Source organism: Podarcis filfolensis (assembly GCF_964270895.1).
Source record: "Podarcis filfolensis genome assembly, chromosome: 6".
Classification (NCBI taxonomy): Eukaryota; Metazoa; Chordata; class Lepidosauria; order Squamata; family Lacertidae; genus Podarcis; species Podarcis filfolensis.
The window spans coordinates 16,004,490-16,026,708 of record NC_139609.1 but is presented as its reverse complement, the minus strand read 5'-3'; the positions used below and the strand labels follow the sequence as shown (position 1 = coordinate 16,026,708).

Below are 22,219 nucleotides of genomic sequence, written 5' to 3'. Positions count from 1 at the left end.
GATTAAAAGGCCACTCACTGTTAATGACTCATTCTTGATTTGCCCCCCTTAAAAATCAAATTGCCCCCCATGGGGCGTATGCCCCACATTGGGAACCACGGTCCTAGAGCTTCTCTTCCCTTTGCACGCTTAGCCCCTTTTCATCCCCCCAACCTATTTTCAATGCTGTTTCTCCCCTCTGTGTTTCAGTCCTGCTTTGCACCCCTCTTTTCACCTCCACCCCCATGCTGATCCTTCTGCCTCCCCCTTTTTTGGGGCAACCCCTCTTCCACAACCCTGGTAACCTCCAGCATCTTCTTCCCCCACACATTGCAACTGCTCAGCTCTCTCAATTATGAAGCCACCCCTCCCTATTATGCAGCCCCTTTTGTACCCCCACTTTCGTCTTCACCCAATTTTCATGCTTTCCCCCACTTGTTCTGCATCCCTTCTTTGCGTCTGTGTGTGCTCACGCACACACAGTTATCACATTCCCTGTCTTTTCCCTACCTCCCTCTCCTTCCTTTTCTCAACCTCCTCTTGCACAGAGTCATATGCTTCCTCTTCCTTCCTGTTGTGCAGCCCCTTCTGCACACATAAACTACAACGCTACTGTATCTGTAAGATTACTGACCCTTAAGAGCATGGCTGTCCATTAGCTTGTTCTGTTAGAGAAGGTTAAATTCACCTGATGGATGCTGTGCATAGATGAGCGTTTGCTTCATTAACTTTGTATTCTACTGGTGAAACTCGGAAAATGAGAATATCGTGGAAAAGTTCATTTATTTCAGTAATTCAACTTAAAAGGTGAAACTAATATATGAGATAGACTCATGACATGCAAAGCGAGATATGTCAAGCCTTTATTTATTATTTCATCAGCTATATGCCATAATCATCACAATTATAACAAATTAAGACTTGACATGGGACACGGGTGGCGCTGTGGGGGATGTGGGTGGCGCTGTGGGTTAAACCACAGAGCCTAGGGTCGGCGGTTCGAATCCCCGTGACAGGGTGAGCTCCCGTTGCTTGGCCCCTGCTCCTGCCAACCTAGCAGTTTGAAAGCACGTCAAAGTGCAAGTAGATAAATAGGCACCGCTCTGGCGAGAAGGTAAACGGCGTTTCCTTGCGCTGCTCTGGTTTGCCAGAAGCGGCTTAGTCATGCCGGCCACATGACCCAGAAGCTGTACGCTGGCTCCCTTGGCCAATAAAGCGAGATGAGCGCCGTGACCGCAGAGTTGGTCACGACTGGACCTAATGGTCAGGGGTCCCCTTTACCTTTAAGGCTTGACATATCTCACTTTGCATGTCATGAGTCTATCTCATATATTAGTTTCACCTTTTAAGTTGAATTACTGAAATAAACGAACTTTTCCACGATATTCTAATTTTTCGAGTTTCACCTGTAAATTCTTCTGTTAAACCTGGAGCTCTGTGTTGAAGGAAGCACATGCCACCAGGAGTTGTTTGAAGGTACTATGGAATATTTGAGGACTCCACATCCTTTATCTCTTTCAAATGAGGCAGCTAAGGAATGGAAAAGGGAGAGGTTCAGTGAGAAGGGAGCCCTGAGTAAGTCACCCTGAATAACCCCCCTTACCAGCTGTGTTCTGAACCTGGAAGAAAGCCCACTTGGGGCAGGGGGCAGACTGCTGGGGGGGCATTTGCAGGGGAAATAGTGGTTTGGGGAAGATTTAAGCACACTTTCCACCTAACCTTTCTTGTTATCTCAGCTAAATATTTTTAGGGAACGCACATTAGCTAAGAACGCCAAGTTCCATTCTCAGCTCTAAAAGTAGATTGTGATCCATTTGTTTGCGTAGGTGTTTGTGTGTGTGACTTTTTTTGTTGTTGTTGCTCCAAATGAAAAAAATAACTTTGGTTTTCCCTGGCTCCAACTATGTCATGACTATCCATCACTTTGAGAGTCGATATATACTAGCAGATATGCAGAAGCCAGTTACCCCAAGAAAGACAGACAAATTACTCAGAAAAGAGCAAGGGTGGGTTCAATGGTCAAGAACAGTGGCGTAGCGTGGGGGGGTGCAGGGGGGGCCGGCCGCACCGGGCGCAACATCTGGGGTTAGGGTTAGGGGGTGCAAATCCACGGGTTAGGGGGCGCAAATCCACGGGTTAGGGGGTGCAAATTACTTGCCTTGCCCCGGGTGCTGACAACCCATGCTATGCCACTGGTCAAGAAGGCAGTTTCTGCACATGCTGTAGAGGGAAGTGAGAAGCAGATAGGGCTCGTCAGCCTCAGAAAGTAGGGGAAGGAAAACTCTGACCCTAAACATCTGCTACTTTGCGGCTATACACATTCACGAGAAAGGATTCAGGGCTAAAACCCTGTTATGTACTGAGCTGAATCCTAGAACAATAGGATCCAGAATGCAGCAGTCTGATTGGTCTGCAGGAGCCACCCAATCCAGCTCCAGGTGGAAGTGAATCATTGACCTGATTGCATAGCTGTCAACCTTCCCTTTTTTGTGGGAAATTCCCTTATTCCAGCGCCGTTTCCCACTGCTTCCCACTGCTATTCCAGATTGTTAGATATCCCGTAGACTGTCCCCGGGACAGGTGAGGCTGCTGATCCCTTATTTTCGAGGCTCCCTGGGACAGGTGAGACTGCTGATCCGTTATTTTCAAATCTGAAAGTTGACAGCTATGCCTGATTGGGCTGCAGGAGAAGCCAATCATACTTCTGGAGGAAGTGAATCCGCAACCTGATTGGCCTACAGGCGCAGCCCAGAATTAGCCAATCACGCAGGGCTCATTGTGTAAATAATGTATATATAGCTAGACGATTTGGGGAAAGTTTCATTCATTGCTACTACGAGCTGAATAAAGAGCATGAAATTCACACTCGACTCCAAGTATATTTCAAACCCTGAGGGAAAATCCGGACCCTCTGCCTTGCAGCACATCTTTGGGAGAGAAAAAAAGGCTATTTGTCCCAATCTGTTTGCGGAGAGGCTAGAGGACAGTTGCATCAAAGCATGGCCAGCTCACCTATTAGGTAGGGTGAAGCAGCCACCTTAGGCAGTGGAAACTCCCAAAGTGGTGCCCCCATGGGTACCCCACCCACTCTCCCTCCTCTACCCCTGGTGGAGAAGTCACTCTGATGCTGGCAGAAACAGGCAGCACAGTGGCAGTGCTGGCAGAGGTGGGCGGCATGGCAGTAATGCCTGGGGGTGGATGCAGCAGGGCACATGGTGTGGCACAGCAGGGCAGTACTTCCCATTTTGCCCCAAGTAGCAAAACAGGACACAATGCCCCCCGTGGTCACCCACTTGCCACTGCATTCCCCCAGTCACTTTTTTTTAATCTCAAAAAGTCTGATCATCTGGGGAAGTGTGAGACTGTTGTGCATTCAACTATAACTGCAGCATGGAAATTGCCAGCATGTGGTTGAATCCCACCCCCCCAAATAGTGTCTGCCTCCCCACCCCCGTGTGTTTGTGTGTGCAGTGCCTTTAAGATTAACACAAGAAATCAGGTCCATGCATCAGAGCTTAAACTGGAACCTGGCGGCCATAAGCCGAAATGAGTCATATTTGGAAAATGGAAAAACTGAAATAACTCTTGAGCTTAGACGTGAAAAAAGCAGAGAAGGAAAACAAACACCTTATCTGGGGCACAGCAAGATAACAATCGGCAACAGTTGTCTGCTATTTTATGCCCATCATAAATTTCTACACTTTGGAGTTACAGCTCTTATGGAAATTGTGTTCACGATTTCTTAGTGAGCGACTCTAAGCACATTTATGACTCTGGTTGTTGTTGTTTTTTTGACACCGGCAGCCATTGAACTTGAAAAGGTTGAGAGCACACTCTAAACACCCTTTTTGTGCAAATGGGGCCATGGTAAATTACACTCTGCTTTATCCCCAGAGAATTTTACCAAGGCTGTGGGAACTGGCCTGCTGCTCAGCTTCACTAGTCACTGTTGCTTTTGATAAATAAGCCCTGCGTTGTGTCTGGAGTCCTTAACACGTCAACACCGTGAAATGTAGGGTTTCTTTTTTGGTGATGCTGTTCAGTCTTAACAACTTCAGCGATCTGTTTCAACACAAGTAGATGAGGCCCTTCATAACTTGGGATGCACTAAGCTCAGCAACCAACCAACCTCCCCCCCCCCCCCACTTCAGTGCACTCAAGTACATGGCCAAGCAGTGTTGGTTTATTTTAAAATCAACCTTTGAGGCTTGCACCATGTTAAAAAAACAGGAAAACAATAAGAAATGTATTTTTAGTGTGTGTACATTTGTGCAAAAGTCACACTCTTTTAAAGTGGGACTCTTGCGTATATGTGCACACTAAAAATACATTTTTAATTGTTTTTCCATTTCCCAGAGTAGATGTTGAAAATGTTGTGCAAACAGCCAGAATACAGTATAAAAAACAGCAGAGCAGCTGCCAACTTCTGGCATTGACAGGGATAATTAAAAAGCTCAAAATGTCTCTATCAGCTAATTTATATTATTTTATTGATTTGCTACATTTATTTCTCTCCTTTCCTCCAAAGAGTACACGTTTTCCCATTTTTTTAAAAAAACCCCCAAATAGTATTTATTTTCCACGTCTTCTCTCCCATGTTATCCTTACAACAAACCTGTGATGTAGGCTTGTTATATAGTTTTAAATTAGTGGTCACTTGCCATTCATTTACAATAAATTAAATATGACTATCTTATGTTAGCAACTACTAAAATATAATTTATGCTCACTCTAGCTTATATCCACAGGAAATGGGATTCCAATCTATTGGGATTCAAGCAACAACATACAGTGCACTCAATGTCATAAAGCCACAAACATCTTAATGCTCTCTGATGGATTACATTTGAGGCAGTGATGATTTTGTTTTGTTTTGTTTTGTTTTGGCAATTAAGGTTTTGCAAAGGTTTTCCAAAACATTTTTGATAGGATTAACCAAAGGACTTCTAACTGAGCAGTGGAGCTTTCCCCTTTCTCCTCCTTCATCTCCCCAAAAAATGGCTCTGGGGGTGTCAGGGGAATCCCAGAATAGCTCTGGGGAAGAGGAGGGCATATTGTTCAAAATCACATCCTGAAATGCTTGTGCAGATACACTAGACAGGCTTATCTTAGGCTGCTCTCAGATTCTTGTTTTCAGCGCAGATGGCCAGGATAGCACCCAATTCTGCCACATGCTGAAGTCTATGCCTGGGGCTGTTGGTTCCTTTGTGCACACACAAATAAAGCATCAAAGAGTTATTTGCATGGGTGTGCATGGACTATGAGGGAGAAAGAGAGAAGCTTTTCATATCAACTCGCAATGCTGCACTGGCAATGCCTTTCAGGGGAGTCAGACATCTAGCTGCAAGTGATCACTGTTAAGTAATGAGAATTGTGTGAGCTTGGCCTATTTATGTAAGACCAAGAATGGAAACACACGTCCTTCCCTTATACCGTCATGTGATAGACAAAAATCCCATGACTGCAATCATGGAGCAAGAATTCTAACGATAATGACATCTGCACCAAGGCTCACTTGCAGTGCCATTCCCGAAGGAGAAAATTCTAACACAGGAAGCGGTCTTTAGTCCAGTGGTGCCAAGGCAAAATGGCTTCTCTTCTTTTCAACCACTTCATCTCAGAGAGAACCATCCAGGCACCTTCATCGCACATGCAAACCAGTCCATGTTTGTGACAGTTCCAACATCTCCTTTGGTCCCCTGTTCCATCTTGTGCGCTGGCATCCAGCCACTCTTAAAACTGATGTCAACATCAGACAAGATTCAGAGCCCATCCTTGACTCTTGCCAGGTGGATCCTCACTTGAGACTGTTGCAGTCAACCTTATCCAGCAGGTTGCGATAGAATGTGGACTTGAGGAATCGAGGGTAGGAGTCTCGCTCCATCAGTATGTACACATGCCTCTGGGCCTCATCGAAGCTTGAAGGCGTTGGATCTTGAGCCTTCTTGGCAATGTCTTTTCTTGTGTAAAAGTCAATGTTGACCTAAGGGACAGCAAAATTAGACTTCAGTAACATCTGAATGCAGGTTTCATAAATGAAGTACAAAACATGGTTTATAAATCTGGATAACAGCAACAACTGGGAAAAGATAGACATAATATTTTACAAGGACAGGAAAAACACCACAGACAGAATAATTGCCACACACAGGAAGAATAAGGATATAGTTTGAGTGCTTCACTTGTAGTTTTATAAATTGTTTAATGTGTCAATATGAATAGAAGTTATTAATATTGCAGTTGTTGTATAAGTGATTATTATTATGACTGGAATGCATTTAAAATTAATCAGATTTTGGAATGCTGAACTAAAGAAAACCATCAATTCTAGCACGCCAGTGGAGGGGACCTTATCTAAATTATATAATTTGGCATTTGAACGATTGGTATTAGTAATTGTATTATGAACTGGTATTGTTATAATGAGGCTATTATCGGATTGTAATCGAAAACTAATACAAATTATTATCAGAAAAACATGGTTTATAAATGTACAACCACAACCCTTCCAGTTAATTACTAAACAAATGCCCTCAGGTCGAATTCCCACTTTGTGTTTTCATTCTTATAAAACTTCAGTGCCTCTTTTCACACTTCATACAGCAAGCACATGTGCCACATAGAAACAGTAAATGGGAACTTCTTACAGCCCAAGTTCATTGGTTTCTTTCTTGCTGCCCTAGGAGGAGTTGAAGCATGTGGTAATATTAGAATATTCTCTGTTGTCTGAAGAAGATGCAGCAGTTGGGAGAGTGTGGAGCAGACCACTGACTGGGCAAGAAAAGCCCATGTGATCTGCATCTCTCCCTCACTCTGGGGTTTAAGGAATATTCAGACAATATTCGACTATGGGGTCACCTAACAGAGAAGCAGCTCCCATCGCTGTACAAAAAGGGATGAAAGATGGAGACATGAAGTCCAGATAGAGGACCTTTGAATCAATTCTCATGGGTTTGATAGATTTATTTTATTGACTGTTTGGACATGAATTTAGCTTTGACTTGCCTTTTATTTTTGAAATCTGCAATGTTTTGTTATCTTGACTTTCATTTTGATATTTGGTGTTAGCAGAGTTGTTTTGCTGATAGCTGCTTTGATTTTCCCTTGGGGAGCAGTGCTGCCTGGTTGTGCATTGAACAGTGCCGTACATTAAAAGATCAAGATTTTTCTTTTAAAAGAATAAATGTTAGGAATTTAACAACCATGCTCCCTGGACATCTACCACAACATTTGGAGAAGTGTGAATTAGGAAGGATTTTGGTTTGCACATTGTTTTAGGAAGTGCAGAAGTAGTTTCAGAAAGGTTCAGTTCACATTTTAATATGAGCTTAATTACTTTCCCATCAGTACATGGGATATATAGCAACCGAAATAAAATTTGGTATGCAAATTCACACTGCGTATGGGCCAGTCCAAAAAACATAGCCTCATGCAGAATTCCTACTATCTTAAGTTTCAAAGGGTTAGCCATGAAACTATGAAATAGCCAACATATAAAATGCACCAGGATGCTTTCAAATAAAACTGCCATAAACATTTATTCATTTTCCCTTTAAACTTCATCCAAGCTTTAAACTTACTTGCTTTGTAGCATCATTCTGAACAAACTCCTTGTAAATCTTCTCTGCTTTGCCATGTAAACAATCAGCTTGGGTTTTCTTGTAGTCTTCACAAGCTAGCCAAAACTCAATGTTTTCATCACTGAACTCGGATTTTAGAAATTCTCTGAAAGCATCTTGACCACCTGCAATAAACAAAAATACAGATGTGGCTTTAGTCATAATTTTAACACGAGGGGAAGACAAAATAACCAAGGAACTATGCTTTATAGTAGGTTGATTAACCTTCTAGCCAGGCTGTGGTGGTGGGGAAACCATTTCTATTAGGGCATAGCTTTAAATCATGTTGTTACAAAGAAGCCAGGAGCAACAAGTACAGTGGTACCTAGTACCTCAGGTTAAGAACTTTGCTTCAGGATGAGAACAGAAATCGTGCGGCAGTGGCAGTGGGAGGCCCCATTAGCTAAAGTGGTACCTCAGGTTAAGAACAGTTCCAGGTTAAGAACGGACCTCCAGAACGAATTAAGTTCTTAACCCGAGGTACCACTGTATTTCCTTCCCCATCACCTTTGGGCCTGAAGCTTGTATCTCCATTGCCAGTCGGGCTCATTCCTCTTTAAATCCACTCAAGGGCAAAGAATGGGGGGAAATGGAATTCTTAGCTCTGAATTATAATATAGTCTTGTGCTCTGCTGTTCCTTTGTTCTCCTATAGGATATGCTGATCTCCCAAGGAGGGCCAAGAAGATTGTTTCTATTTGCCAGCAGTGGAGGTGAGGTATGTGCTTTCCTGGAAAAGGTGATATAGGGGTCACCTCTTTGTAAAGAGTAAAGGTGATGAAGGGCTTGCATCTTGGGGAAAGGGAAGGCTGTTAAAAAGGGGTTTTGTGTTTGTTTGTGTGTGTATATCTTGCAAAACATGATGTTCAGATGCTGTTTGGTTTGCTATCCTAGATGATGGAACAGGTCTGAATGAACATTGAAAAAACTCCAACTATAATGCTACAGCAACCAAAATGGTTCAAACATGTTTAAGCATGAAATTATATTTGGGTAGCCACTTACTCCTATTATTAACAGGCTTGGGATACCCCAAATAGAAAGACCTATTCATGCAGGGGGTCACGTGTGCCCCCCTTTCAGGGATCAAATTGTTCTTACACATTGTATACTGGGTGCTAGTGGAATTATTTAATTTTATGTGGCCTTGGACTCATTTCGCTGCAAATGATCAGATCAGCAGCCTATTGGGCAGGAAGGAAAAAGTAGAGAAGTGGAGGGGGTTGGGAAGAAATGGCAGAGAGAGAGAGAGGTGGGGGAGAGGAGAGGAGAAAGGATAGGAGAGATGAAGGATGGTCACCATGCCACTGCAGACTGGCTCAGGCAAAGGACTCACCAGGTCCCACACTCCCTTCTCACAAGACACCTGCCCTCCCCAAATCTGATCTTCTGGAATCTGGCTTTTCAAAAAGGTCAGAATTGATATTCAACTCCAGTAGACAGGTGTATATTTCCAGAGTATATACACACATTAAATATGGACGGGATGGATGGGTATGAAAAACCAGCATCCCAAGGGACATAGGTGAAGTCTGGATCTGCAGAACTTATAGAACAGGATGGAACATATGAAAGAAAGCACTCTTTATTATCTGTGGGGCCCAGGGCATGTAAGGGCTTTAAAGTCCCGAATAACAGCACATGGCCACCCCAGAGGATATTACTTAACTGAGTCATATTTTCTGAAAGTGGCGATTCTGCTTTGCTGATCTTCCTTTCAATATTATATACTCACAACACATAAAACTGTTACGATGATAAAATGCTTACACTGGGTTGCCAGAAGCTTTTCTAAGGACTGTGACCACTTTGTAACCTCTTCTGCAGGAAGCCTGAAAGGAAAACAGACATGGTTTTAAGTGCAAGAAACCACCCGACGGAGGTCTTGAGGTAGGCCAGTGTTGTTTGTTGTTGGAGACTTGTGTGTGTTGTACTTTTCAGCTTGGAGAGATGGGAGAACTGATCACAACTCCCCAATGTCTTGTCTAGTTTAACCCCAAGTTTCCCTGAAAATTATAGATGTGCCAGCTCTATGGGGTCTTGGTCCATTTGCCCCCCCCTAAAATATTTGGGGGAGCCAGCTCCCTCCCCATTTCCTGCAATTAGGCACCCCAGCTGGGTGCCACCCTCTTTCCCCTGCTTTCTGTGCCATTTCTGAGTGTGTCTGAGCCAGGGCAGCTGAGGAGAGGTAGGCAGGCAGGCAGGTGAGTTGAGCAGGTGGCAAGTGTGGGCAGGCAAGTGGGCAAAAACCTCTTTCGGGTGAGTGGGGGCTGAAAGGCGAGTGGGTGGGGAGTAAGGGGACACCTGTGCCCAGCTGTGTGTGATGAAGAAAGGCGAGCTCCACAGAAGTGTGAGGGGGGGGGAGTGTGTGCAGAGGCAGTTGGGGAGTGATGGGCCCCCTCAACATTTTGTTCAAATTGCCACCTCTTCTTGGAATTGAGCCTGTGATCTGTGCTTTACCACCTGAGCTATGCTTCTTTCCTTATTTACCTAATTCTTTGAGTTTCATAATTGAGTAGGGACTGACATTTGAGACTTTCTTTGTTCAAGACCTTCACTTCATACCATTCTAGTCCCATATCCATTACTACATCACCCTGATGGCTCAATGAGATCCTGAATCCGGCTACATAATCATGAGTTTGGAAGTTCATAATGCTAAAAAGCCGATAAGAGAAACCTTTGATTCATTGACAGGATATTGAGTCAATCTATGATAATTCTGTTAGCTATCTTGTCTGACTTCCTTTAAGTCTGGGCTCTGAAATGCTCTGCTATCTTATCTGCAGAGGTGGGTTTCCACTTTCTGTTTTGTCTAAGGTATGAGCCTTAGATGAATGGATAACCCGCAACTGCTAAGTAGCACATTTAGAGATTTCACACTGTAGGAAAGAACCCACTGCAAAACTGAAATTGGAAGAAGATTTAGAATGAATATATTTTGAACCATGTGATACTCTCAGGATTACTTCTACACCACTGGTTGCTCTGCTGGGATTTTAGGTAGTGAAAGAAGATCCCCTGTTCTGACTGGCCACAGCATCCCTATGGGTCCAGGTTCAATAAGTTAGAAGGGATGTGGGATGAGGTTCCTGTGCTTCTAATAGCTGCATGATGGGCTCTGAATCAGAGACACAGATGCTTCCCTGGCTCAGAGGGGAAAAAGTGATGGCACTAACTGGAAGATTAGTCTAAAGTTTTGTCCATGGAGTATCTGACTCATTATGGGGGCAGCTTTCTGAGCATCTGGTCTCACCCACTGAGCATTTCTAGTTCCTGCCCATCCTCCCTTTGCATTAAAAGATGTAACTGACCAGTTCAATGGGGCCAAGTGACAGAGGTACACTCAGGGAAGGGCTGTGGGGCAGGAGTCAATGGCTGGGCTCAGCAAAATGAGCTGGAGGGCACCCGACACAGAATAAGGCTGCTGTACCACATTTGTAAATAGATGAACATTAGCAGTTAAAGAGCTGCTGTGTCAAGGGGCTGGACAGAGGAGGGATGATGGGAGTCGCCCCCCTCTCTCTTGAACCTTCCTGAGAACAGGAGGACAGTATAGATTTAGAACAGTGGTTTGCAGAAGGGTTTAGAAGCTGCAGAGGGCAGAAGCTGGGAAATACTGGAAGAGGAACGGCAGGAAGAAGAGGCACCAGGGGAGAGACAGCTGACAGACTCTGTGTCCTTGGAAAGCATTCCTGACCCCCACTCTCCCAAGACCAGGTGGGCATTGAGGGTATTAAAACAGAGAGCTCAGTGACAGAAAGCTCAGATTAACTGACTCAGGAGTGATGTCGAATAAGGGGGACATAGAGGGTGGGACTTTACTTGGAGCAACGCCATTATTAGGGAAGGCTGCATTCCTTCATCGTTCTCTGTGAATTATTGAATAAATTGCTTGGTAAGAACTCTTATCGTTTCTCTGACTCTTGGTTGCCCCCATGGGAGGGAGAGCTGATTCCCCGAAGCCTGACATGATGCTACATTTGAAATAATAATAATAATAATAATAATAATAATAATAATAATAATAATAGTAATAATAATAATAATATAATTGTACCCCAGCCACTCTGGGTGCAGAGTCTAATTTTTTCTAACTGCACCACTGCCTAGTTGTGTGTTGCAATATTTCTGTGAGTGCAAGCTGGTTTAAACTTCTTGTAATATTGTGTTTTGATTTTGTAAACCCGTGCTGGGGCCTTAGGGTGAAGGGTGGGTTAATAATAAGAAGAACAGCCAAAGCACATGTGCATTTGAATCCAGATGCATGTGCTCTGCATACAGACCTGGATCAAAGTGAGAAGCAATCATCTGTGAAAAGGAGCTACATTATCATATAGTGACTGCATAGCAAATATTACTTAATACTTACATTACATCTTTGGGGGTGGAATATTTGTTGTCAGGTGATTCTATGTGTGGCACAATAGACAAAAAGTAGTTCTTCAGTTCCACACCCCTGAAAGTGATGATAAAAATATCCGGTAATTTATTGTGCATAGGGGAAAAAACATGATGCATATCAATTGCAGGAGGTCAGTAGAATGAAATGATTGTCTGTCTCTCCTGGATTATTTCTTGAGCAATCATGCCTTTCAGTATGATGAGATGTTGAGAGAGGGTGCTCCTTTTACATGCATCCATGCACACAAACAGCTGCACATGAAAGCCTACTAAAATTCTCACATATCGAATTTAGGCACAATTCCAAGTGGCTCCCTTGATTTCAGCACAAGGGACTTAAAATAAGCACACGCTGAAGCTTTCCACCAAATTTGCAACCTAATCCCATGCATGTTCATGCCTCCAGACAGGTGCTGAATATTGTAAATGGGATGTTAAGATGTTGCAAACCAGCAATTGGCTGCAGGTTTTTCAGTTCATCAGCTAAAGGATAAAATCTAGATTAAATGGGGGGAGGAATATAGGCTGGTTTTTGGATGACAATTATATCATGTGGATGCTGTAAAAAAACCCTACAACTTGCAAAGGAGCATTGATCCCTCAATAAACATCTGACTGGAAGTACTTTTAAGTAACTACTGCTGATTCCAATTGAACCTTCTCCATAGTTAAATGTTCAGTCTTAAAAATGCATTTCAGAAGTGCGGTTGTACTTACAAAGCCTTGCTCTTTTTTTTGTGATCCTTGCCTTCTCCAAGCTCCTGGCTTTTTTCTTTCATTTCGCTTGAACTGGTTTGCCACAGGAACACCCAAGGCATCTTTCTTTGCTTCTGTCTACTGTTGTAGTCCTTAGCGGATTTGAACTCACCAACTGCAGACAGACTTATATATTGACATGCAAGCTGCTTTGAGCGAAAAAAAAACAATAATCTGTATGTCATAGGCTGTTACCACAAGCTGAGGAACTTCCTTTTTTCACTCTGAGATGACGTGCACAGTTATTTGTCTGGTTTTGTTTAAGAAGGTCTTTCAAAAAGTTTATGATTGTGGTTAAACTGGATGGCAGCAGGTCTCTTTAAGCTGAATGGAGCAGGTGGCAAGAAACATATCACAATACAGTAGAACCTTGGGTTAAGTACTTAATTCATTCCAGAGGTCTGTTCTTAACCTGAAACTGTTCTTAACCTGAAGCACCACTTTAGCTAATGGGGCCTCCTGCTGCTGCCGTGCCGCCAGAGCACAATTTCTGTTCTCATCCTGAAGCAAAGTTCTTAACCCGAGGTAATATTTCTGGGTTAGCGGAGTCTGTAACCTGAAGCGTATGTAACCTGAAGCGTATGTAACCCAAGGTACCACTGCATGAGGACTTTTTTAAAAAGGAAAAAGTTTACTTAAGATCAGTTGTATGGAGTGTTGTTGTGTTGGAGCAAAGTGAAATCCATTGATTCAATTGCCAGAGAACTAAACGTGTAGCTAAACATGTGTTTTCCTCTCTCCTAGTGATATAGATGGGATTTAAATGTACTTGACTTTGGCTGAATTATGAGCCTGCAGAGCAGAAAACCTAGATACGACCCCAAAGAACTTATTCACAGTTACACAGCTTTTATTTATATCAGATCTGCATTTTTTGGGTGCTGGTGGTGGTGGAAGGTCTTACTTAAAAAAATGATCATTTGCAGTTAGGAATTTCAGAGAATTCTGTTGGAATTGGAAATGGGTGCAGAAATTGCTGCAGTTCACATGTTCTTCCGAAGTCAGGAATGGAAACCACACTATTGAATATAAGCAACATTCACTATTGTTGGGGGTTTTTTAGTCTGCAAATGTTATGTAAATAATCACCATATTTTCTACATTGTTTTTGACCTTTCCCTTCCACTGAAATGCATTGAGATTAATTATACCTATAGCAGATAGTGAGATGAGGTTGTAGCGGAATCCATACAGTAGTGGAACGGAAACAGAGGTGATTGCGATGAATAGAGGATGGGATGGATATCACTGTCTCCTAACATCTCGCAACTCTACTCTCCCCCTTCTAGCCAGTGCCACAAAGGCCTCTCTGGAAGAAGCTGAGGACAAACCAATTCTCCATCTGTATTAATTGATAAATTGGCTTTCCTCATTTTGATCTAGCGTGCACTATTGATGAAAAGCAGGTGTGGGCAGAGGAGACGATTGGATGGGAGCAGCACATGCAGAGCTAAGAGAAGGAGGAGCAGCAATTCTAAATTCTAGAGGCCAAGATCTTGATAATAATAAAAATAATAATTTATTATTTGTACCCCGCCCATCTGGCTGGGTTTCCCCAGCCACTCTGGGCGGCTTCCACAGAGACCAAAAATACACTAAAATGTCACACATTAAAAACTTCCTGAACAGGGCTGCCTTAAGATGTCTTCTGAATGTCAGGTAGTTGTTTAACGCTTTGACATCTGATGGGAGGGCGTTCCACAGGGCGGGCGCCACTACCGAGAAGGCCCTCTGCCTGGTTCCCTGTAGCTTTGCTTCTTGCAATGAGGGAACCGCCAGAAGGCCCTCGGTGCTGGACCTCAGCATCCGGGCAGAACGATGGGCGTGGAGACGCTCCTTCAGGTATACTGGGCCGAGGCCATTTAGGGCTTTAAAGGTCAACACCAACACTTTGAATTGTGCTCGGAAATGTACTGGGAGCCAATGTAGATCTTTCAAGACCAGTGTTATGTGGTCTCGGCGGCCACCCCCAGTCACCAGTCTAGCTGCCGCATTCTGGATTAGTTGTAGTTTCCGGGTCACCTTCAAAGGTAGCCCCACGTAGAGCGCATTGCAGTAGTCCAAGCAGGAGATAACTAGAGCATGCACCACTCTGGCGAGACAGTCCGTGGGCAGGTAGGGTCTCAGCCTGCATACCAGATGGAGTTGGTAGACAGCTGCCCTGGACACAGAATTAACCTGCACCTCTATGGACAGCTGTGAGTCCAAAATGACTCCCAGGCTGCGCGTCTGGTCCTTCAGGGGCACAGTTACCTCATTCAGGACCAGGGAGTCCTCCACACCAGCCCACCCCCTGTCCCCCAAAAACAGTACTTCTGTCTTGTCAGGTTTCAACCTCAATCCATTAGCCGCCATCCATCTTCCAACAACCTCCTGCGGGGCCAGAGGTGGAGAGAGAGCAATGTTGCTGATGCCTTGTGGATGACCCATTACACACACACACACACACACACGCCCTCCAAATAAACTTTCAACTGAATTTTTGAAATATCTGTATTATTTTTACACAATTGCACAATTGTGTTCTCTCTCTCTCTCTCTCTCTCTCTCTCTCTCTCTCTCTCTCTCTCTCTCTCTCTATTTCTTGTCACTGTGTTGCTGCAACATTTGCAGTACAGTGGTACCTTGGGTTACATACGCTTCAGGTTACATACGCTTCAGGTTATAGACTCCGCTAACCCAGAAATATTACCTCGGGTTAAGAACTTTGCTTCAGGATGAGAACAGAAATAGTGCTCCGGTGGCACGGCGGCAGCAGGAGGCCCCATTAGCTAAAGTGGTGCTTCAGGTTAAGAACAGTTTCAGGTTAAGAACAGACCTCCGGAACGAATTAAGTACTTAACCTGAGGTACCACTGTACTTATGTTTGGTTGTCATCATTTTGAAATGTGGGCAAGCCTCAAGAAAGCATTTTCAACACCCAGATGGTTTTTTGGGTCAAGCCTGCCTACATATCACTAGAGATAGGCATGGTACCTGTTAGTTTACATCATGATCCCTCTACCCATTACTCATCTCTGCACAGCAGGTGTGGTGAACCTTTGGCCCTCCAGGTTGTTTTTGTTGAACTACAACTCCCATCACATGTGGCCATTGGCCATGCTTTCTGGGGCTGATGGGAGTTGTAGTTCAGCAATATCTGCTGGACCAAGAGTTCCCCATACCATGTGTAGAGAAAACAGTTTAGCATGCTTATGCTGGAGCACTACAGTCGTACCTTGGTTCTCGAACATAATGCGTTCTGGGAGTCCGTTCGACTTCCGGAACTGTTCGGAAGCCGCAGAAGCCGCGCCAGATGTTCGGCTTTCAAAAATCATTCGAAAACCGGAACACTCACTTCCAGTTTTCAATCGTTCCCGATCCGAAACGTGTGAGTTCCAAGGTGTTTGGCAATCAAGGTATGACTGTACAGTGGTACCTCTAGATACGAACGGGATCCATTCTGGAGCCCCGTTCGCATCTAGAATTAAACGTAACTAGCGACGGCGCATCTGCGCACGCACGCATCACTTTTTGCCATTTCTGTGCATGCACGTGACGTCATTTTGAGCGTCTGCGCATGCGCAAGTGGCGAAACCCGGAAGTAACACGCTCCGTTACTTCCGGGTTGCCGAGGAGCGCAACTCGAATGCGCTCAACTCGAAGCGTATTCAACCTGAGGTATGACTGTATACCTGGGAGTAAGCTTCACAAAATTAGTGGCACTTGTTTCTGAGTAGACATGTACAGGATGCACAGTCAGCACCAAATTAAAACTATTTGGTTTTCCTTTAAATAAATCAAATAAGTGAAGTTCTTTATTCAGTTAGCGATCAGGTTGTATTGTTAATCATGTGTTATGTGTGCTTGTATTTTTTTGCTTCTTAAATATTTTTTTTTGTATTATTAAGTTTTTACATCTAGTTTAAGGTACATAAAAGTAAAACATACATAACAATATTAATAATGAACAATAAAACAGCACAAAGAAGTGTGGGGCCATCAAATTTTAAATCAATGACAGGTTTTTTCCTTGGTTTATGTGCTTTTTCATCAAACATAGACTTAACAAGCTAAATGTTGTCGAATCATAAAAAATTGCAGAGATTTGCAAAATCAAGTTTTACCAGCTAAAAGGACATGACCTAATGACAAAGCCTAAAATTAGTATATAGTTATGGAGATGAAATCCTGCCTTATTTTCAGTAGCCAAGTTGTTCCTAGGAAAGCGCAGTTTTCAGTGGAATGGAATGATGTGGCAATAATTTCCAAGTCACTTTTTTGACAAATGTCTGCAGAAGGCTGCACAGTTCAAAGATTACTACATGTGGGTCAGCGGGGAATAATTTTGGCAAGAAAGTGAGGTCTCAGATGTGCTGTCCAGTTGGTGATTCACTGCAAAGAGAAGCCCACATCTTAAGGGCTTACAAAGGCCACGTGTTTTTGTGATAGTTTCTAGTTCCTGTTTGCCAGGATTCTCCAACACTTTCTCCTGAAAGACAACAGGAAATTTGTTTTGAGTTCCTCGCTGATGTGTTCTGTTACATTCCCCTTCCAGCCTCTGTAAATAATGGCTGGAATTGATAATACAGTCATACCTCGGGTTACAGACGCTTCAGGTTGTGTTTTTTCAGGTTACGGACCAGGCGAAACCCAGAAGTACGAGAGCATGTGCAGAAGCGCTGAATTTGAGCATGCGCAGAAGCGCTGAATCACAACCAGTGCATGTGCAGACGTGCTGCTGCGGGTTGCGAACACTGCAGGCTGTGAACGTGCATCCTGCACGGATCACGTTCGCAACCCGAGCGCCCACTGTACTCACAACTCTCTCCCACGTTTGCTCCCTTCCTTCAACAGAGAAAGTATTGGAACAGCAGGGAACAGATGTTGCCCACAGAATCAGGCCTTCACATACTAAGTGTGATTTGCTCCCCAGCAACCTCTCGCTTCTGGTTAAGCAAACCAGCAAGGAGTTGCATCTGCCAATGGATATGAGAAGGTCAAAGCATTTACAATGTGAGACTTGGCTGATGTATCATTTGATTGAAATCAGCTAATGGAATAAATTGAAATTTAATTATGTAAATATTTCTTTTGCTTAACCTAACACAAGAAAAACAGTTGAGGTAGGTTCGAAGATAACAACCACTATGTTGTCTGTGGTCACTTGCTAAAATAGCCAGGTAGTCTGCCCAGAATGAAATGGAAAAACTTCACCCTGAATGGAAAGGAATACGTAACTTAACCATGCAGGGATATGCTAATCACTTACTTAACCATGTTGGGTTCACTCACTTATTTACTTTGGGGATTAAGGGAGAGAAACAGGATATTAGGGCAGTGTAAAGAAAACCTTAGCTAAGAAGACTTGGATAATATTTACAGATGCAATCCTGTTTGTGGCGCTAGACTTACGCAACAAGAATCAGTAAGTTGCCCCCCACCCCATGTGTTGCTCTCTGGCATTTAAACCAAGTGATTTAACTTTGCTCCAGCGCAATAGCAATTCAGGTAACAACTGATCTTAAATAACCCTGTTTTTTTTTTAAAAAAAATGTGCTGCTGAAGCTTTCAGGCCCAGCCTCCCCCCACCTCCCCAATCTCTCTTTAAGGAAATATCCAAGCTTATGACATCTCACTTCTTTCATCATAGAGCAAATTAATTGCACACTCCAAATTAAAGTGGAGCTTCCGTTCACAGCAAAAGGCAGGAATCCCATGTGGGTTCTTGTGAATTCTCTGAAATGTGGTCTGGAGGGATCCAGGAAAGCAGGACATGATGAAGTGTGAACAGATCACAAACCTTCCAACATTTCTCTGATGAAAATAGGGACATTCTATTCCATACCCTCCAACATATCTCCGATGAAAATGGGGGTGCCCTATTCCATACCCTCCAACTTTTCTCTGATGAAAATAGGAATGTCCTATGGAAGAGCAGGACATTCTAGGATCAAATCAGAAACTGGAACATTTTCTGTAAATCTGGGACTGTCCCTGGAAAATAGGGACACTTAGAAGGTCTGAGATCATGTGGTGGTGTATTCATAGCACCAGTTCCATGTGCCCAATTCTAATTTCACTGGATGAGAAGGGGAAATGACTTCATAGTCTAAAATGGAACGTGAATCTCACATTTGTGTCATAGACCCTGTAAGAAATGGTGCTGGACTGCAGAGATCGTGGTCTGATGCAACAGAGCAATTCCAATGTTTGTATGGAGAAAGAATTATATATGCTTATTGATAGAGGACTATGTATCCCCATTCTTGGATTGTTTTGTTAATGAAAATGTGTTACCACAACCAGACACTGAAATCCCTTACCCAGTGAACAGAATGAAAGAGCATAGTATTCGGTACCTAGGACTTTTCTTCTAGAAAAATGGTGCCAGAACTCACCATGAAGTTGTTACAATAAGTGCCACACCTTTAAACAGTGCTTTTCTTCTAGAAAAAACGTGCTGGTACTGTGTATCCTTGAGTACCCCCTGAAAAAAGCAATGTTTGTACCAGACAACCGGAGGAATTTGGCCTGACCACTAAAACCAACTTATAGAAGGTGTTGCAGGGGGAGGTTGTACCTTTTGAATGAAAATGGCAGCTGCAGCCACAAGTCTGTGTAGATAAAAATCATCATGTTTTCATCTGCGTTGAGATGAGCTCAACCACAGGAACACGACATCCCTCAGAGAAGTAGCAATGACACGCATGAATCTGTCTGGTGCTTTTCCTGTGCTGCAGTCAATGTTCATATCAGGTAAACAAATGAACCGCACTGAGGAAGGCTTAGTTACCAAATGTTCTCAAACTCCTGTTCTCAAACTCTCATGGGGAACTGAAAGTCACTTGTACAGTCTGAGATTAATCCATTTGGTTCTGCTCTGAGACCAGGCTTACTTGGGTTTGTTTTCTTCTGCTCCATCAGCTGTTACTGCTGCAGGAAGAGAAAATGGGAACACTAGATCGGGGGCAGATGTTGGTCTTTCAAATTTCAGTGGCGCCCTGTGCAAAGCCAAAATTTGTCAGCGTCCCTGCTTCTCACCTTCTGTTTCTGCTCAATTCACTACATCAGGGGTCAGCAACCTTTTTCAGCCGTGGGCTGGTCCATCGTCCCGGACTATATTTTGAAAAAAAATAATGAACAAATTCCTATGCCCCACAAATAACCCACAGATGCATTTTAAATAAAAGGACACATTCTACTCATGTAAAAACACGCTGATTCCTGGACCGTCTGCAGGCCAGATTGAGAAGGCGATTGGGCCACATCCGGCCCCTGGGCCTTAGGTAGCCTACCCTTGCACTACATTGTAGTTGCAACGCTCTGCAGTGCCCCCTATGCTCAGCTTCCGGTGTGGCAAAACTGGCCACACTACCCTAAATCTGCCTGACAAAATTAGATGCTACACCACACAAGGGAAGGTTCAAGAACTAAAATCTAGCCCCAAAATCTTCTCATTTGATGCCTGCTAGCCCTTTTCCTGAATCTAGATCTCTACCACCCAGTCCTCATGGACACTCTCCTGGTTCTGATGCCTCCTGGGGTCCCAGATTTTCATCCCTCAATCTGCTAGGTCCTTCCCCCTGGGTCAGTGTCTTCCAGCTGTCCAATCTCCCAATCTTCTACATCATTCAATCATGCTGTCATGGGCCCTTTAGACCAGGGGTCATCAACCTTTTAGGAGCTGTGGACCAATTTGGAACCTGGAGCACCGGTCACAAAATGGCTCCCATGGGATGGGGTGGTATAAAACAAAATGGCTGCCACATCTGAAAGAGTAGGAAAAGAGGCAGGACTGCAAAATGGTGCGGACATGCCTTCTTCCTCAATAGGGAAAAGGAACCTACATGAGCTTCCAACACACGCTTTCACAGGGAGAAGCTCTTTGTTGCTCTCTTGTGTTCAGAACAGACAGCCCTGACATATAATAAAATACGGACATGTTCAAGAGGGCATATTGAGCAGGAATCAAGGAAATGGTCTTCTGCATATTGTGGATTTCTTAGGGGATGTATACTGGGATAAGATAAGATAAAACTTCATTCTCATTAGCCAATAGCCATAGCAACAGTAAAACATTACAGTATACACAGAAAAGGAAATTTGATATAAGAGCACAAGTTAAAGTCCTGAATCAGCAGTCAGTTAGTGGCCCTTATTCTGATTGACCCTGCCATGAACCTAGCAACCTTTGCTGTTATCTGCTCATTTCGATCTCATAGAAGAAAGGATATTGTGGCAGTGGTTGAGCACCCTGGGATGGTTAGTACGAGTGGGGTGATGATCTCATTCCTCATGTCTTTGTAGAGAGTACAAGACAGGAGGATGTGTGCGGCTGTTTCGGAGCTACCATCTCCACAGGGGCAAAGATGTTCCTCAGGAGGGATCTTTTGGAATCGACCCTCAAGAACCGCAGATGGCAAAACATCCAGTCTTGCAAGTGTAAAAGCATGTCTCTATTTTGGGATAATAAGTTTGTGCAGATATGAGGCCAGAGAATCAAAATGGAGAGGTGGGAAATGAACATACCAAGGGCAGAATTTCCTTATAGTGGTCAGGTTGTTCTGAAGCTCAATATCTTTTAGACGTTGACCAATTAGACTGTTTGCTTTAGTAGGGCCCATAGTGAGTAGGTGTTGTGGGGATAGGCCACAAGAATGAAGTTTTTGATAGACGGTTTTAAGCCAGGCACTTTTATGTGAGTCTTGAAGTACTAGGGATAGTAAATCGGGGGGATTTGAGTTTAGGAAGAGTCAGAAGTTAAGAGTTCTTTGCCAAGTCTGTACTTCTACTGAAGGGAGACTTGCCTCCAGTCTCAATGATGTGTTTGGGACACATGGTGGTACACACACACACACACACACACACGATTATGTATAATGTAAAGAGAAGAAATCCTCCACTTGCCTAAGGGGGGGGGGGAGATAGCCATAGTGTTGAGAAGGGAGGCGCTGTCATAGTTTTGCTCTGGCATTTCTTTCCGTTGTAAATATCGGCCTTCCACTGATTCACATTCCTCTTTCATCACTTTCTCTCCCAGCTTCTTGCATTTTGAGAGTGAAGGCACCCAGAAAGCTGAGTCATTTGGGGGCACATACATTATGCAGACAGGGCTGGGAATTAATGGATCTTGCACGGGTGCTCTCATTCCACAGCTAGTGAGTAAGACAGTGTGGAAACCTAATCACAAGTGAATCTCTCGGAAAGGAATCTGGCAAGGTGTCTGGAGTGTGTGGCATAACACAACAGGAAGAAGTAGGGATGAAGATGGCTAATAACCATGTATAGTTAGAGGAAAAGTGGAATGAAGTCTGTTCTGCTCCTGATTTCCCTGTAAGTTAGTTCTGTTAAGTTTATTTGGTCTAATACTACAGGCCATTTAAGATATTAATGGCACTTCACAGTGTTTCTAAACCACCCCCCCCCCAAGTCCCACACGGCTTAGAATGGTTGTTCTCAACTAATATTCCATCCTCGTGC

At 43.7% G+C, this 22,219-nt stretch overlaps 1 protein-coding gene across 1 annotated transcript; it reads right to left on the bottom strand.

Annotated features, from left to right (window-relative positions):
- Window positions 1–4,452: 4,452 nt before the first annotated feature.
- RGS1 (regulator of G protein signaling 1) lies at window positions 4,453–12,881 on the bottom strand. The gene is made up of 5 exons (XM_083620362.1): window positions 12,719–12,881; window positions 11,970–12,056; window positions 9,368–9,429; window positions 7,560–7,723; window positions 4,453–5,962 (listed from the first exon to the last, which is right to left on the bottom strand). Exons 1-5 carry the CDS (start codon window positions 12,817–12,819, stop codon window positions 5,777–5,779), a joined length of 600 nt encoding a protein of 199 aa, XP_083476488.1. The 5' UTR covers window positions 12,820–12,881; the 3' UTR covers window positions 4,453–5,776.
- Between the last annotated feature and the right edge of the window lie 9,338 nt (window positions 12,882–22,219).

Coding starts and splice junctions, on each gene's coding strand:
- RGS1 (XM_083620362.1), bottom strand. CDS start 12,819: ATGCCTTGGGTGTTCCTGTGGCAAACCAGTTCAAGCGAAATGAAAGAA. Junction 12,057..12,718: donor AAAAAAAAGAGCAAGGCTTT/GTAAGTACAACC, acceptor CATCACTTTCAG/GGGTGTGGAACTGAAGAACT. Junction 5,963..7,559: donor AGAATGATGCTACAAAGCAA/GTAAGTTTAAAG, acceptor GCTGTCCCTTAG/GTCAACATTGACTTTTACAC.